Source organism: Oncorhynchus nerka, linkage group LG28, assembly GCF_034236695.1.
Source record: "Oncorhynchus nerka isolate Pitt River linkage group LG28, Oner_Uvic_2.0, whole genome shotgun sequence".
NCBI lineage: Eukaryota > Metazoa > Chordata > Actinopteri > Salmoniformes > Salmonidae > Oncorhynchus > Oncorhynchus nerka.
This window is the reverse complement of record NC_088423.1, coordinates 74,211,458-74,227,420: the sequence shown is the minus strand read 5'-3', so window position 1 is coordinate 74,227,420 and position 15,963 is coordinate 74,211,458. Positions and strand designations below refer to the sequence as shown.

Below are 15,963 nucleotides of genomic sequence, written 5' to 3'. Positions count from 1 at the left end.
TTCGGATCCTCTCTACTCAGCCGTCGAGATCCAGGGAGCGATGCTAGGCAGACACGAGCAGGAATTGTCTGTTGCTCGACATGCCGTTGAGACCCTGGCCGCCCAAGTCTCCGACCTCTCGAAACATATTCACAATCTCCGCCTCGATCCACCGGCTACTTCCAGGGCTTCCGAGTCTCCGGAGCCCAGAATTAATAACCCACCGTGTTACTCTGGGGAGCCCACTGAATGCAGCTCGTTCCTCACCCAGTGTGATATTGTGTTCTCTCTCCAGCCCAACACGTACTCCAGGGGTACAGCTCGTATCGCCTACGTCATATCTCTCCTTACTGGACGGGCTCGTGAGTGGGGCACGGCTATCTGGGAGGCAAGGGCTGAGTGTACTAACCAGTATCAGAACTTTAAGGAGGAAATGATACGGGTTTTTGATCGTTCAGTTTTTGGGAAAGAAGCTTCCAGGGCCCTGTCTTCCCTATGTCAAGGTAATCGATCCATAACGGACTACTCTATAGAGTTTCGCACTCTTGCTGCCTCCAGTGACTGGAACGAGCCGGCGTTGCTCGCTCGTTTTCTGGAGGGTCTCCACGCGGAGGTAAAGGATGAGATTCTCTCCCGGGAGGTTCCTTCCAGCGTGGATTCTTTGATTGAACTCGCTATTCGCATAGAACGACGGGTAGATCTTCGTCACCGAGCTCGTGGAAGAGAGCTCGCGTTATCCGTTTCCCCCCTCTCCGCATCACTACCATCTTCCTCGACTGGCTCAGGTGCTGAGCCCATGCAGCTGGGGGGTATTCGCATCTCGACTAAGGAGAGGGGAACGGAGAATCACCAACCGCCTCTGTCTCTATTGCGGTTCCGCTGGTCATTTTGTCATTTCATATCCAGTAAAAGGCCAGAGCTCACCAGTAAGCGGAGGGCTACTGGTGAGCGCTACTACTCAGGTCTCTCCTTCAAGATCCTGTACTACCTTGTCGGTCCATCTACGCTGGACCGGTTCGGCAGCTTCCTGCAGTGCCTTGATAGACTCTGGGGCGGAGGGCTGTTTTATGGACGAAGCCTGGGCTCGGGAACATGACATTCCTCTCAGACAGTTAGGGGAGCCCACGGCCATGTTCGCCTTGGATGGTAGTCCTCTCCCCAGGATTCAGCGTGAAACGCTACCTTTAACCCTCACTGTCTCTGGTAATCATAGCGAAACCATTTCTTTTTTGATTTTTCGTTCACCTTTTACACCTGTTGTTTTGGGCCATCCCTGGCTAGTGTGTCATAATCCTTCTATTAATTGGTCTAGTAACTCTATCCTCTCCTGGAACGTCTCTTGTCATGTGAAGTGTTTAATGTCTGCTATTCCACCTGTTTCTTCTGCCCCCTCTTCACAGGAGGAGCCTGGTGATTTGACAGGGGTGCCGGAGGAATATCATGATCTGCGCACGGTCTTCAGTCGGTCCACGGCCACCTCCCTTCCTCCTCACCGGTCGTATGATTGTAGTATTGATCTCCTTCCGGGTACCACTCCCCCCCGGGGTAGACTATACTCTCTGTCGGCTCCCGAACGTAAGGCTCTCGAAGATTATTTGTCTGTAGCTCTCGACGCCGGTACCGTAGTCCCTTCCTCCTCTCCCGCCGGAGCGGGGTTTTTTTTTGTTAAGAAAAAGGACGGGACCCTGCGCCCCTGCGTGGATTATCGAGGGCTGAATGACATAACGGTTAAGAATCGTTATCCGCTTCCCCTTATGTCTTCAGCCTTCGAGATCCTGCAGGGAGCCAGGTTTTTCACTAAGTTGGACCTTCGTAACGCTTACCATCTCGTGCGCATCAGGGAGGGGGACGAGTGGAAAACGGCGTTTAACACTCCGTTAGGGCACTTTGAATACCGGGTTCTGCCGTTCGGTCTCGCTAACGCTCCAGCTGTCTTTCAGGCATTAGTGAATGATGTACTGAGAGACATGCTGAACATCTTTGTTTTCGTTTACCTTGACGATATCCTGATTTTTTCACCGTCACTCCAGATTCATGTTCAGCACATTCGACGTGTCCTCCAGCGCCTTTTAGAGAATTGTCTTTATGTGAAGGCTGAGAAGTGCGCTTTTCATGTCTCCTCCGTCACATTTCTCGGGTCTGTTATTTCCGCTGAAGGCATTCAGATGGATCCCGCTAAGGTCCAAGCTGTCAGCGATTGGCCCGTCCCTAAGTCACGTGTCGAGCTGCAGCGCTTTCTCGGTTTCGCGAATTTCTATCGTCATTTCATTCGTAATTTCGGTCAGGTGGCAGCTCCTCTCACAGCCCTTACTTCTGTCAAGACGTGCTTTAAGTGGTCCGTTTCCGCCCAGGGAGCTTTTGATCTCCTCAAGAAGCGTTTTACATCCGCTCCTATCCTTGTTACACCTGACGTCTCTAGACAGTTCATTGTCGAGGTTGACGCGTCAGAGGTGGGCGTGGGAGCCATTCTGTCCCAGCGCTCCCATTCTGACGATAAGGTCCACCCTTGCGCGTATTTTTCTCATCGCCTGTCGCCGTCAGAACGTAACTATGATGTGGGAAACCGCGAACTGCTCGCCATCCGCTTAGCCCTAGGCGAATGGCGACAGTGGTTGGAGGGGGCGACCGTTCCTTTTGTCGTTTGGACTGACCATAAGAACCTTGAGTACATCTGTTCTGCCAAATGACTTAATGCGCGTCAGGCTCGTTGGGCGCTGTTTTTCGCTCGTTTCGAGTTCGTTATTTCTTATCGTCCGGGCTCAAAGAACACCACGCCTGATGCTTTATCCCGTCTCTTCAGTTCTTCAGTAGCCTCCACCGACCCCGAGGGGATTCTCCCTGAGGGGCGTGTTGTCGGGTTGACTGTCTGGGGAATTGAGAGGCAGGTAAAGCAAGCACTCACTCACACTCCGTCGCCGCGCGCTTGTCCTAGGAACCTTCTTTTCGTTCCCGTTCCTACTCGTCTGGCCGTTCTTCAGTGGGCTCACTCTGCCAAGTTAGCCGGCCACCCCGGCGTTCGGGGTACGCTTGCTTCTATTCGCCAGCGTTTTTGGTGGCCCACTCAGGAGCGTGACACGCGTCGTTTCGTGGCTGCTTGTTCGGACTGCGCGCAGACTAAGTCCGGTAACTCTCCTCCTGCCGGCCGTCTCAGACCGCTTTCCATTCCCTCTCGACCGTGGTCTCACATCGCCTTAGACTTTATTACCGGTCTGCCTTCGTCAGCGGGGAAGACTGTTATTCTAACGGTTGTCGATAGGTTCTCTAAGGCGGCTCATTTTATTCCCCTCGCTAAGCTTCCTTCTGCTAAAGAGACGGCACAAATCATCATTGAGAATGTTTTCAGAATTCATGGCCTTCCGTCAGACGCCGTTTCGGACAGGGGTCCGCAATTCACGTCTCAATTTTGGAGGGAGTTTTGCCGTTTGATTGGGGCTTCCGTCAGTCTCTCTTCCGGTTTTCACCCCCAGTCTAACGGTCAAGCAGAACGGGCCAATCAGACTATTGGTCGCATCTTACGCAGTCTTTCCTTTCGAAACCCTGCGTCTTGGGCAGAACAGCTCCCTGGGCAGAATACGCTCACAACTCGCTTCCTTCGTCTGCGACCGGGCTATCTCCTTTTCAGAGTAGCCTCGGGTACCAGCCTCCTCTGTTCTCGTCCCAGCTCGCCGAGTCCAGCGTCCCCTCCGCTCAGGCTTTTGTCCAACGTTGTGAGCGCACCTGGAAGAGGGTCAGGTCTGCACTTTGCCGTTATAAGGCGCAGACTGTGAGAGCCGCTAATAAGCGTAGGACTAAGAGTCCTAGGTATTGTCGCGGTCAGAGAGTATGGCTCTCCACTCGTAACCTTCCCCTTATGACAGCTTCTCGCAAATTGACCCCACGGTTCATTGGTCCGTTCCGTATTTCTCAGGTCGTTAATCCTGTCGCAGTGCGACTTCTTCTTCCGCGACATCTTCGTCGCGTCCACCCGGTCTTCCATGTCTCCTGTGTCAAGCCTTTTCTTCGCGCCCCGTTCGTCTCCCCCCGTCCTTGTCGAGGCGCACCTATCTACAGGGTCCGGAAGATTATGGACATGCGTCCTCGGGGCCGTGGTCATCAGTACCTAGTGGATTGGGAGGGGTACGGTCCTGAGGAAAGGAGTTGGGTTCCATCTCGGGACGTGCTGGACCGTTCGCTGATCGATGATTTCCTCCGTTGCCGCCAGGTTTCCTCCTCGAGTGCGCCAGGAGGCGCTCGGTGAGTGGGGGGGTACTGTCATGTATTGTCATGTTATGTCTTGTCCCTGTGCTTTCTCTTCTCTTCGTTTCCCCCTGCTGGTCGTATTAGGTTACTTTCTCTCTCTCTATCTCTCTCTCTCTCTATCGTTCCGTTCCTGCTCCCAGCTGTTCCTCATTCTCCTAACGACCTCGTTTACTCTCTCACACCTGTCCCCTCTTTTGCCCTCTGATTATGTCTCTATTTCTCTCTCTGTTTCTGCTTCTGTCCTTGTCGGATTCTTGTTTGCTTTGCCCTTGTCCCGTCCTGTCGTAATCTGCCTCTTCATCAGATGCTGCGTGTGAGCAGGTGTCTCTGTCCTCTACGGCCCGCGCCTACCCGGAGGGACCAGCAGTCTGTTGCCGCTAGCCCTGCTATTCTCCTCTACTACTAGAAGGGGTACTCTCCTGTAAAGATAGAGGATTTATGTTTTTCCTGTTTGGACATCTCCTGTAAAGATTGAGGATTTATGTTTTCCCTGTTTGGACATTAAAAGACTCTGTTTCTGTTAAATCGCTTTTGGGTCCTCACTCACCTGCATAACACAGCATTTGTGGTTTCGATTACAGGCTTAAAATGGCCAGAAACAAAGAACTTTCTTCTGAAACTCATCAGTCTATTCTAGTTCTGAGAAATGAAGGCTATTCCATGGGAAAATTGCCAAGAAACTGAAGATCTTGTACAATGCTGTGTACAATTCCCTTCACAGAACAGCGCAAAATGGCTCTAACCAGAATAGAAAGAGGAGTGGGAGGCCCCGGTGCACAACTGAGCAAGAGGACAAGTACATTAGAGTGTCTAGTTTGAGAAAGAGACGCCTCACAAGTCCTGAACTGGCAGCTTCATTAAATAGTACGCGCAAAACACCAGTCTCAACGTCAACAGCGAAGAGGCAACTAAGGGGTGCTGTTCCTCTGTCCAGTGTCTGTGTTATTTCGGCCATCTTAATCTTTTATTTTTATTGGCAAGTCTGAGATATGTATTCTTCTTTGCAACTCTGCCTAGAAGGCCAGCATCCCGGAGTTGCCTCTTCACTGTTGATTTTGAGACTGGTGTTTTGCGTGTACAATAATGAAGATGCCAGTTCAGGACTAGTCTGTAATTTTAATGGACAAAAAATATGCGTCTCTTTCAAAAACAAGGACATTTCTAAGTGACCCCAAACGTTTGAACGGTAGTGTATATACAGTTGAATTCGGAAGTTAACATACACCTTAGCCAAATACATGTGAAGTCTGAAGTTTACATACACTTAGGTTGGAGTCATTTAAAACTCATGTTTCAACCACTCCACAAATTTCTTGGAACAAACTATAGTTTTGGCAAGTCGGTTAGGACATAGACTTTGTGCATGACACAAGTAATTTTTCCAACAATTGTTTACAGACAGATTATTTCACTTATAATTCACTGTATCACAATTCCAGTGGATCAGAAGTTCACAGACTCTAAGTTGACTGTGCCTTTAAACAGCTTGGAATATTTCATAAAATTATGTCATAGTTTTAGAAGCTTCTGATTGACATCATTTGAGTCCATTTTAGGTGTACCTGTGGATGTATATCAACACCTGACATCATGGGAAAATCAAAAGCAATCAGCCAAGACAAATTTTTAGACCTCTACAAGTCTGGTTCATTCTTGGGAGCAATTTCCAAATGCCTGAAGGTACCACGTTCATCTGTACAAACAATAGTACGCAAGTATAAACACCATTGGGCCACGCAGCCATCATTACCGCTCAGGAAGGAGACGCGTTCTGTCTCCTAGAGAGGAACGTACTTTGGTGTGAAAAGTGCAAATCAATCCCATAACAACAGCAAAGTACGTTGTGAAGATGCTGGAGGAAACAAGTACAAAAGTATGTATATCCACAGTAAAACGAGTCCTATATCGACATAACCTGAAAGGCCGCTCAGCAAAGAAGAAGTCACTGCTCCAAAACCCGCCATAATAAAGCCAGACTATGGTTTGCAACTGCACATGGAGAAATGTCCTCTGGTCTGATGAAACAAAAATAGATGGCATCATGAGGGATGGAAAATTATGTGGATATATTGAAGCAACATCTCAAGACGTCAGTCAGGAAGTTAAAGATTGGTCGCAAATGGGTCTTCCAAATGGACAATGACCTCAAGCACACTTCCAAAGTTGTGGCAAAATGGCTTAAGGACAAGAAAGTCAAGGTATTGGAGTGGCCATCACAAAGCCCTGACCTCAATCCTATAGAAATGTGTTGGCAGAACTGAAAAAGTGTGTGCGAGCAAGGAGGCCTACAAACCTGACTCAGTTACACCAGCTCTGTCAAGAGGAATAGGCAAAAATCCACCCAAAATAATTTGGGAAGCTTGCCAAAAATATTGCCAAAAATATAGTTTGTTGACAAAACATTTGTGGAGGGGTTGAAACACGAGTTTTAATGACTCCAACCTAAGTGTATGTTAGCTTCCGACTTCAACTGTATTTTTTTGAAAGCGGAACTGATTGAATCGAGCCCTAAGTTTTCATGTCCTGAATAAAAAACTAGTTGAATGTGTTTCCATTGCATTTTTAACACTACATATGGTTTTGTCACAAAAACTGTTGCGATAAATAGCATACTTGCTCAATCTGGTTTTGGTGAAGGCTCTATGGACAAAAGTTAGCTGATAAATTTGACAGAGTAGGTAATATGATGATATGGATAAAAGCAAGATCATTTTTTATTTTTAGAATTGTCAGCCAAGCACCGATCATCATGACATCAGCATCATTTAAATGATAGCCTATCCTCAATATCTCTTGGAAATTTGCACGAAGCTCATCAGGGCACTTAACCACCATAAGTTACGAAGTTCTGAAAGAAGTTCTGATGTTCATTATTTCATCTGCCTATAAACTGCATTGTTTTCCATGTCGTGGTGGTAGTAGGCGACAACATCATCACGTGACTGCACGTTTACTGAGACATTATGGCTTTTCTGTCAATATTTGCGCATAAAAGCTTTTCCACTGCAACTGTCCATAATCTATATCACAGACAACAAAAAATATCCCACGTTGTCTAGCGTATTTTGTTTTGTTGACATTGGAAGTTTTACACAGAAATGAGCTGTTTCCATAATCCCTGTCGTGAATTTATGCATCAGGTCATTCATCTGCATGAAATTGTTAGATGGAAACCTGGTTACTGTGATGGTTTTCAATTAAAATGGTGAAAAAGAAAGATAGCTTCTTAGCAAAGGGTAATTTCTCAAGCAAGAATATTTCTAGGACTGTCTGGGAATGGTCTGAGTGGGGAAGAGAAAACTGACAATTAGCTGTTATTGGCAGAGAGGTTTGGAATTATCTTTTTTATTGGTCTATTAACTAATTTACCACATCGTGATGTCACCATGGAAGGCCAAAACTCCATCCCACATAAACAGGCTGAAATTGCAGGCTGTCTTTTCAAACAGCTCTTACACTAAAATGGCATTATCATCATTTTTAACAATTTCACAGTATCATTCCAACATCATAGTGTGGAAATATATACAGTTGAAGTCGGAAGTTTACATACACCTTAGCCAAATACATTTAAACTCAGCTTGTCACAATTCCTGACATTTAATCCTAGTTAAAAGTCCATGTTTTATAACAGTTAGGATCACCACTTTATTTTAAGAATGTGAAATGTCAGAATAATAGTAGAGAAATTGATTTATTTCAGCTTTTATTTCTTTCATCACATTCCCAATGGGTCAGAAGTTTACAATTAGTATTTGGTAGTATTGCATTTAAATTGTTTAACTTAGGTCAAACGTTTCGGGTAGCCTTCCACAAGCTTCCCACAATATGTTGGGTGAATTTTGGTCCATTCCTCCTGACAGAGCTGGTGTAACTGAGTCAGTTTTGTAGGCCTCCTTGCTCGCACATGCTTTTTCAGTTCTGCCCACAAATTTTCTATAGGATTGAGGTCAGGGCTTTGTGATGGCCACTCCAATACCTTGACTTTATTGTCCTTGAACCATTTTGCCACAACTTTGGAAGTATGCTTGGGGTCATTGTCCATTTGAAAGACCCGTTTTGCGACCAAGCTTTAACTTCCTGACTGATGTCTTGAAATGTTGCTTCATTATATCCACATAATTTTCCATCCCTCATGATGCAATCTGTTTTGTGAAGTGCACCAGTTCCTCCTGCAGCAAAGCACCCTCACAACATGATGTTGCCACCCCCGTGCTTCACGGTTGGGATGGTGTTCTTAAGCTTGCAAGCCTCCCAGTTTTTCCTCCAAGCATAATGATGGTCATTATGGCCAAACAGTTATATTTTTGTTTCATCAGACCAGAGGACATTTCTCCAAAAAGTATGATCTTCGTCCCCATGTGGAGTTGCAATCCGTAGTCTGGCTTTTTTATGGCGGTTTTTGAGCAGTGGCTTTTTCCTTGCTGAGCGGCCTTTCAGGTTATGTTGATATAGGACTCGTTTTACTGTGGATATAGATACTTTTGGACTTGTTTCCTCCAGCATCGTCACAAGGTCAGCAGGGTAGCCTAGTGGTTAGAGCGTTGGACTAGTAACTGGAAGGTTGCTAGATTGAATCCCCAAGCTGACAAGGTAAAAATCTGTCACTCTGCCCCTGAACAAGGCAGTTAAACCCACTGTTCCTAGGTTGTTATTGAAAATAAGAATTTGTTCTTCACTGATTTGCCTAGTTAAATAAAAAATGGTCCTTTGCTGTTGTTCTGGGATTGATTTGCAATTTTCACACCAAAGTACGTTCATCTGTAGGAGACAGAATTCTTTCCTGAGCGGTATGATGGCTGTGTGCTCCCATGGTGTTTGTACCTGTGTACTATTGCTTGTACAGATGAATGTGGTACCTTCAGGCATTTGGAAATTGCTCCCAAGGATGAACCAGACTTGTGGATGTTTACAATTTTTTTCTGAGGTCTTGGCTGATTTATTTTTAATTTTCCCATGATGTCAAGCAAAGAGGCACAGAGTTTGAAGGTAGGCCTTGAAATACATCCACAGGTACACCTCCAATTGTCAATTAGCCTATCAGACACTTCTAAAGCCATGACATAATTTTCTGGATAAAACACAGGTAAATCATGTTTTTGACTGCAGTGGGCTTTTAATAATGTCTTCTCCCCCCTCGCCCGTTCTCTCTTTTTACATATACGCATGCAGTTACTAAGACGTGCAATAGAAATAGCATCTTTCCCTGTGCACCGATGTAATCCCACTCTCCACAGTTATTGACAACCCTAGTGAAGGCTCAGCTGGGTAGAAGGTTCAGCTCTAGCCCTCGCGTCCTGAAGACTCTCTCGCTCTGTCCTCTCTGCTCCAGTGAGAGAGAGCTGACCCTGTGCCCTTATTCTTCCTACTGGGCTGTTCTAGTCTTGGCTGAACCACAGGATCGATTCACACAGTCTAGCACTGCAGGAGAGCCTGTCAAGCACACAGCCGGATGCCTCAGAGAGTCTAAATCCAACACCACTCTGTTGGCCAACACACTATTACAGTTGCGGACATCTGTCATAATGCAATCTCATATACCAATGCTCATATTATTATAACATGTATGTGGACACACATAAGTGATCTCTTTCTACCTCTCTGTCTATCTCTCTCTCTCGCAAGCACCCACACCCAGATAAATGACAGACCCATAACACGCTCTCATCACGCCCACGTCCTCTCAAACACACCTCTCCAGTCCTTGGCTAAGCTCAGCTGTGTTTGGAGAGTAAACAGCCGAGTTCCTGTCACCTCAACTCGGGATCCTTTCACTACTTCACTCACTCCTTCTCTCTCTCTTTTTCTGTCTCTCGTTCCATTATCCATTAGACAGGGTTATCCCTGGCCAGGCGTATGGGTCGGCATGAGGAAATACCAGAGGGAGAGAGAAAGGGGGATAGAGTAAGGAGAGGGGAAATAAGGACGGAGGGATTTAGGGAATAGAGAGGCAGTGGGAGAGAAACCAAGAGAAAGTAGAGAGGAAGGAGAAAAAGGGGGGTGAAGAAAGGGATAGACGGGGAGAGACGAAAACAGGGAGGGAGGTAGAAGGGAGGTATAAGCAGAGAGAGATTGAGTAGGAGATGCATACATACACACTGAAACATACAGACACAGACACACATAGAGTGGTATCTATAGCCTGGCATACTCACATCGTGGGCTGCGGTGGTGCTCACTTTTGAACAGGGTCATATCAGGGACGCCAGACAAAGAGGGCGTCTGTGGCTTTCAGACTGGAGACAGAAAGATGGCTGGACGCTTTCCCTGCTTCTCTCTCTCACAATCACTCTCTTTTCTTCTCTCCTTGTGTCCTCTCTTTCGCTCTTCCTGTTTTGGCTCTCTCTCTGCAGGCAGGCAGGCTGTGGACTGACGACTGTGTTACTACTGAATCAATGACAGAGCAGTTAGAGCAGCACCAACAGTATGTACCATCTGTCCCTCTGCAGCGGGGGTGGAGAGCGGAAGCACTGGGTTAGCCCATTAGCTCCAGCAGGCAGGGGGGGTGGGGGGTTAGTGTGAGTGTGTCAATTTATTTTTCACAGCAACAAGAGCCTGGCTGGGGCTCAGGGCTTATAGAGTCTGCCCAGGCAAAGAGAGAGCTGCCAAGAAGTGTGTGTGTGTGTGTGTGTGTGTGTTCGCGTGTGTGTGTGTTCGCGTGTGTGTGTGTGTGTAGGGTGTGGTGAAGAGAGGGTAACTCTATCCACAGCCGGGGGCTAAGGGAGCGAAGGGGGGGCAGGGGAGGGCAGGGATCTAAGAGAGGAGCATGAATCTGAGGACACAGCAGAGTCAAATACAGAGATGACGAGAGGAGCTCACCACTGACCTCATATCACACAGGGATGGCATTATACACAGGCACGCACATGCACCAAACACACACATCATTCAGAGAATGTGGGTGTTGTGGGTGACAACTGGATGAGTTAACAGTGGAGATCCTTGAGTACAAGGGTAAAGAGGGAGGGAGAGAGGGTGGGGAGAGAGAGTGATAGAGAGAGAGGGGGAGAGAGAGAGATAGAGAGGGGGGGGGGGGGGGAACTCACCTCCCTGTTGTGGAGAATGCAACATTAATTAAGCCTTATCTAAGACAGAGTCATTCTACTGAGGCTAAGACACACACACACATGCACACAATCAAATGCTGAACACAGACTCTCACACACACAGTATAAACACAGGCAGTGTCCCTCGAGTGCAATGTGATTAGGGTGAGGAGATAGATATTACAGACAGGTATAGCAGACCTCTGGTGTTTGTTTCCCTCCACTTGATTAACCAGTCATTTACTCAACAACAGAAACACGTCAATTTAATCAAATTAAATAAATATTTCACATTTATTTAACCAGATAGGCCAGTTGTGAACAAGTTCTCATTTACAACTGCGACCTGGCCAAGATAAAGCAAAACAGTGTGACAAAAAACAACAACACAGAGTTACACATGGGATCAACAAAAGTACAGTCAATAACACAATCTATATATAAATCTATATACAGTGTCTGCAAATGGAGTAAGGAGGTAGGGCAATAAATAAATAGGCCAACAGTAGTGAAGTAATTACAATTTAGCAAATTAACACTGGAGTGATTGTCACGACTTCCGCCGAAGTCGGCTCCTCTCCTTGTTCGGGGGGCGTTCAGCGATGGACATCACTGGCTTTCTAGCCATCACCGCTCCATTTTTCAGATATCCATTTGTTTGATCTTGTCCCATACACACCTGGTTTTCATTTCCCCAATCAATCTACTTGTATTTAACCCTCTGTTTCCCATCATGTTTGTGTGTAATTGTTTCATGTTATTTTTTTAATAAATAATGACTAAATGATGTATACATTTAACGTAGAATTGTAACTAACAGAATTCCAACCTGTCTTTCTAGTAGTATTAAATAATGTTTGTTCATTAGGAAGGGGTTATATAGCATAGATCTAGGAAGAAAGGAATGTTTGTGGGTGTAGAAAGAGAATGAAGGGTAGCATTAACCTATGTTTGAACCGACCTGGCTGTAACTCTGGAGAGATAAGATAGGACAGGGAGAGCCCCTCCAGAGCTCTAGTATCTGGGGGAGACTGGAACTGTCAGCTGAGTGGTTATAAACTGTGGTGAGACTCATAGGTTATAATGTTAATAAAAGGAACGTATTTGTGTATGTACGGCAGAGCTCTCGCAAATAAACCTGGATCTGATCAATTGTGAGCTGGGAATTCTGTCTGTTTTATTTAAGACCAGAAATGTAGAAACCTCTGGGTATCAGACAGATAAAGATAATTGGAATTTATGAACATTGATTGCAAAATTACTGAACAATTTGGTCCTTCGAGCGGATTTCTAAAATCTGTCCCTGTCGTCCGAAGATAGCACGCCGAAAACCGTGCACGGGTGGGTCGTTGACCCGTAAATTAAAGACCTGGCCCCTGAAATTGGGGTTCAAAGAACAGGCCGGTATATATCTAAGGGCGACAGAGACGGTGACGGAATCTCACGAACATTGCTTTTCCCAGCCTACAAACAAGGTCAGTAAAACTTTATTTGCGGATTTGGGGAATTGACATTCGGGCTACATTTGGAGAAATATGTTTAATGTGGTTTAGACGTTGATTTTTAAAATCCATGGGGCATTCTGATCTGGTGACCTGTCTTTAGAATTGTGTGTAGAGAACCCTGATATAGGTAGTATTCTATGCAATTGGAAGACAGGAATTGGATTTAGAAGCCACCTAGGAATGGAGAAGTCCTCAGCGACTTAGGTCCGAAACGACTTAGGGTATCTGCACTACCAATGTAAACTAATTAATATTGAGATCTAAGTTGGAACCTGATCAAGAGTATATTAGTGGGTCAGTAAAGAGATGAAATGTAGGGGCCTATTACAAAGGAATGTGAACTATTTGTGAACCTAGGGAAACTAACGGGAAGGAGATATATACGTAGATTGTGAGAATATACCGTAGGACAAAACTATAGTAATGGTGAAAAGCAGTGAAAAGCACACACATAAATCATAGAAGCACATACACCTAGTTAGGGAGAATAAGCATAGTAACTATAAAGTTAACTAGCATTGGGCAGTAAATCCTCAAAGGAGGTCCTGGAATTAACGGGAGATGAGAAATAATGCAGGGAAAAGATAAGAGGAACAACTATTTTGGCCCGACTTGGAGGAGAAAGTACGAATTTGACTGACAGTTAAATATAGAAAACCTAGCATTAATGAAAAACAAATAAATAGGGTTTGTGGGGACAAGGTAGAGAAGCAACGGACAGAAGGGCTCGACACCGCTCGTATGTGGTTAGCCGAAGTGAGGAAGGGACCTAAGAGAGAGAGAAAAAAAATGGACAGGATCAGACGATAGAAAATGTTTTAATTGCGATGAGACAGGACATGTTGCCCGGGAGTGTAAGGCTCCCTGTAAACATTGTGATTACTGAGTAGAGAAAGGGTGAGAGTAAGTTTAAAGAAGGGTATCAGCAAGGGAAAAATGAGGTGCGTGTGAGATAGGTTTATTAACAAGTCAAGAGTCATAAGAAGCGGTAAGTCATTTACGTGTGAGACCTAAATAGTCTATTGTATATGGGGAGTAGTCTGCGACTATGAAAAGTGGCATAGATATATTAATCAGTCGAGAGTCTCAAAAGCGATAATTCGCTCACGTGTGAGACCTAATAACTCGATAATAACTAAATCAAAAGTCACAATAGTAACTACTCCTAAATTCTGATGGAAGAGAGAGAAAGTAAGGAGAATCATCGCCGGAGAGATGCCTTGACCTTTAAGTTGGGGCTATTTTCTGGGAATTGTCTCGGTGCCGGAGTTTGCAACTACAGACAATTATAATAATAGGGTTGATTGCGGGGAGGCTCCGTCATTCCAATAGTGATGGTGGTCGAGGGGTGGAACTCTTGCCTACGACTCGGGTTCGTATCTCAGCCTAGGCAGACATATCAGTGTGGATGACGGATCACCACCTCAAGCTGAACCTCGGCAAGACGGAGCTGCTCTTCCTCCCGGGGAAGGACTGCCCGTTCCATGATCTCGCCATCACGGTTGACAACTCCATCGTGTCCTCCTCCCAGAGCGCTAAGAACCTTGGCGTGATCCTGGACAACACCCTGTCGTTCTCAACTAACATCAAGGCGGTGGCCCGTTCCTGTAGGTTCATGCTCTACAACATCCGCAGAGTACGACCCTGCCTCACACAGGAAGCGGCGCAGGTCCTAATCCAGGCACTTGTCATCTCCCGTCTGGATTACTGCAACTCACTGTTGGCTGGGCTCCCTGCTTGTGCCATTAAACCCCTACAACTCATCCAGAACGCCGCAGCCCGTCTGGTGTTCAACCTTCCCAAGTTTTCTCACGTCACCCCGCTCCTCCGCTCTCTCCACTGGCTTCCAGTTGAAGCTCGCATCCGCTACAAGACCATGGTGCTTGCCTACGGAGCTGTGAGGGGAACGGCACCTCAGTACCTCCAGGCTCTGATCAGGCCCTACACCCAAACAAGGGCACTGCGTTCATCCACCTCTGGCCTGCTCGCCTCCCTACCACTGAGGAAGTACAGTTCCCGCTCAGCCCAGTCAAAACTGTTCGCTGCTCTGGCCCCCCAATGGTGGAACAAACTCCCTCACGACGCCAGGACAGCGGAGTTAATCACCACCTTCCGGAGACACCTGAAACCCCACCTCTTTAAGGAATACCTAGGATAGGATAAAGTCATCCTTCTCACCCCCCCCCCCCCCAGTTACCTAAATCTAATGAATTCTAAATAATAACGGAGAGATAATTGAATGTTTTTTATTGTTATTGATTGACGGGTGACTCTGGCAGCTCAGGACAGGCGGGAGACTCTGGCATCTCAGGACAGGTGGGAGAATCTGGCAGCTCCTGACTAGCGGGCGACTCTGGCAGCTCAGACGGGCGACTCTGGCAGCTCAGGACAGGCGGGAGACTCACACAGCTCAGGACAGGCGGGAGACACACACAGCTCAGGACAGACTGGCGGCTCTGGCAGCTCAGGACAGACGGGCGACTCTGGCAGCTCAGGACAGACGGGCGACTCTGGCAGCTCAGGACAGACGGGCGACTCTGGCAGCTCAGGACAGACGGGCGACTCTGGCAGCTCAGGACAGACGGGCGACTCTGGCAGCTCAGGACAGGCGGTTGACTCTGGCAGCTCAGGACAGGCGGGAGACTCTGGCAGCTCAGGACGGGCGGGAGACTCTGACAGCTCAGGACAGGCAGGAGCCTCTGGCAGCTCAGGACAGGCGGGAGACTGGCAGCTCAGGACGGGCGGGAGACTCTGGCAGCTCAGGGCAGGCGGGAGACTCTGGCAGCTCAGGACGGGCGGGAGCCTCTGGCAGCTCAGGACAGGCGGGAGACTCTGGCAGCTCAGGACAGGCGGGAGACTCTGGCAGCTCAGGACAGGCGGGAGACTCTGGCAGCTCAGGACAGGCGGGAGACTCTGGCAGCTCAGGACAGGCGGGAGATTGGCAGCTCAGGACAGGCGGGAGACTCTGGCAGCTCAGGACAGGCGGGAGATTGGCAGCTCAGGACAGGCGGGAGACTCTGGCAGCTCAGGACAGGCGGGAGACTCTGGCAGCTCAGGACATAGACAACCCACCCAACTCACGCCCTGACCATACTAAAACAAAGACATAACAAAAGAACTAAGGTCAGAACGTGACACATACATTATAAATTTAGCGAAGTACATGGTACTTTTAAATTTTGGAGTTGAGAAAG

The 15,963-nt window shown here is 47.2% G+C and overlaps 1 protein-coding gene across 1 annotated transcript in view; it reads right to left on the bottom strand.

The window, feature by feature from the left end:
- Positions 1–10,659, bottom strand: part of LOC115112356 (RNA-binding Raly-like protein) — a 71,579-nt gene extending 60,920 nt beyond the window's left edge. The window contains exon 1 of the mRNA XM_029639368.2: positions 10,374–10,659. Within this exon, the coding sequence (XP_029495228.1) occupies positions 10,374–10,413 (40 nt within the window). The 5' untranslated portion in view covers positions 10,414–10,659. The remainder of the gene's footprint in view (positions 1–10,373) is intronic.
- Positions 10,660–15,963: the final 5,304 nt, after the last annotated feature.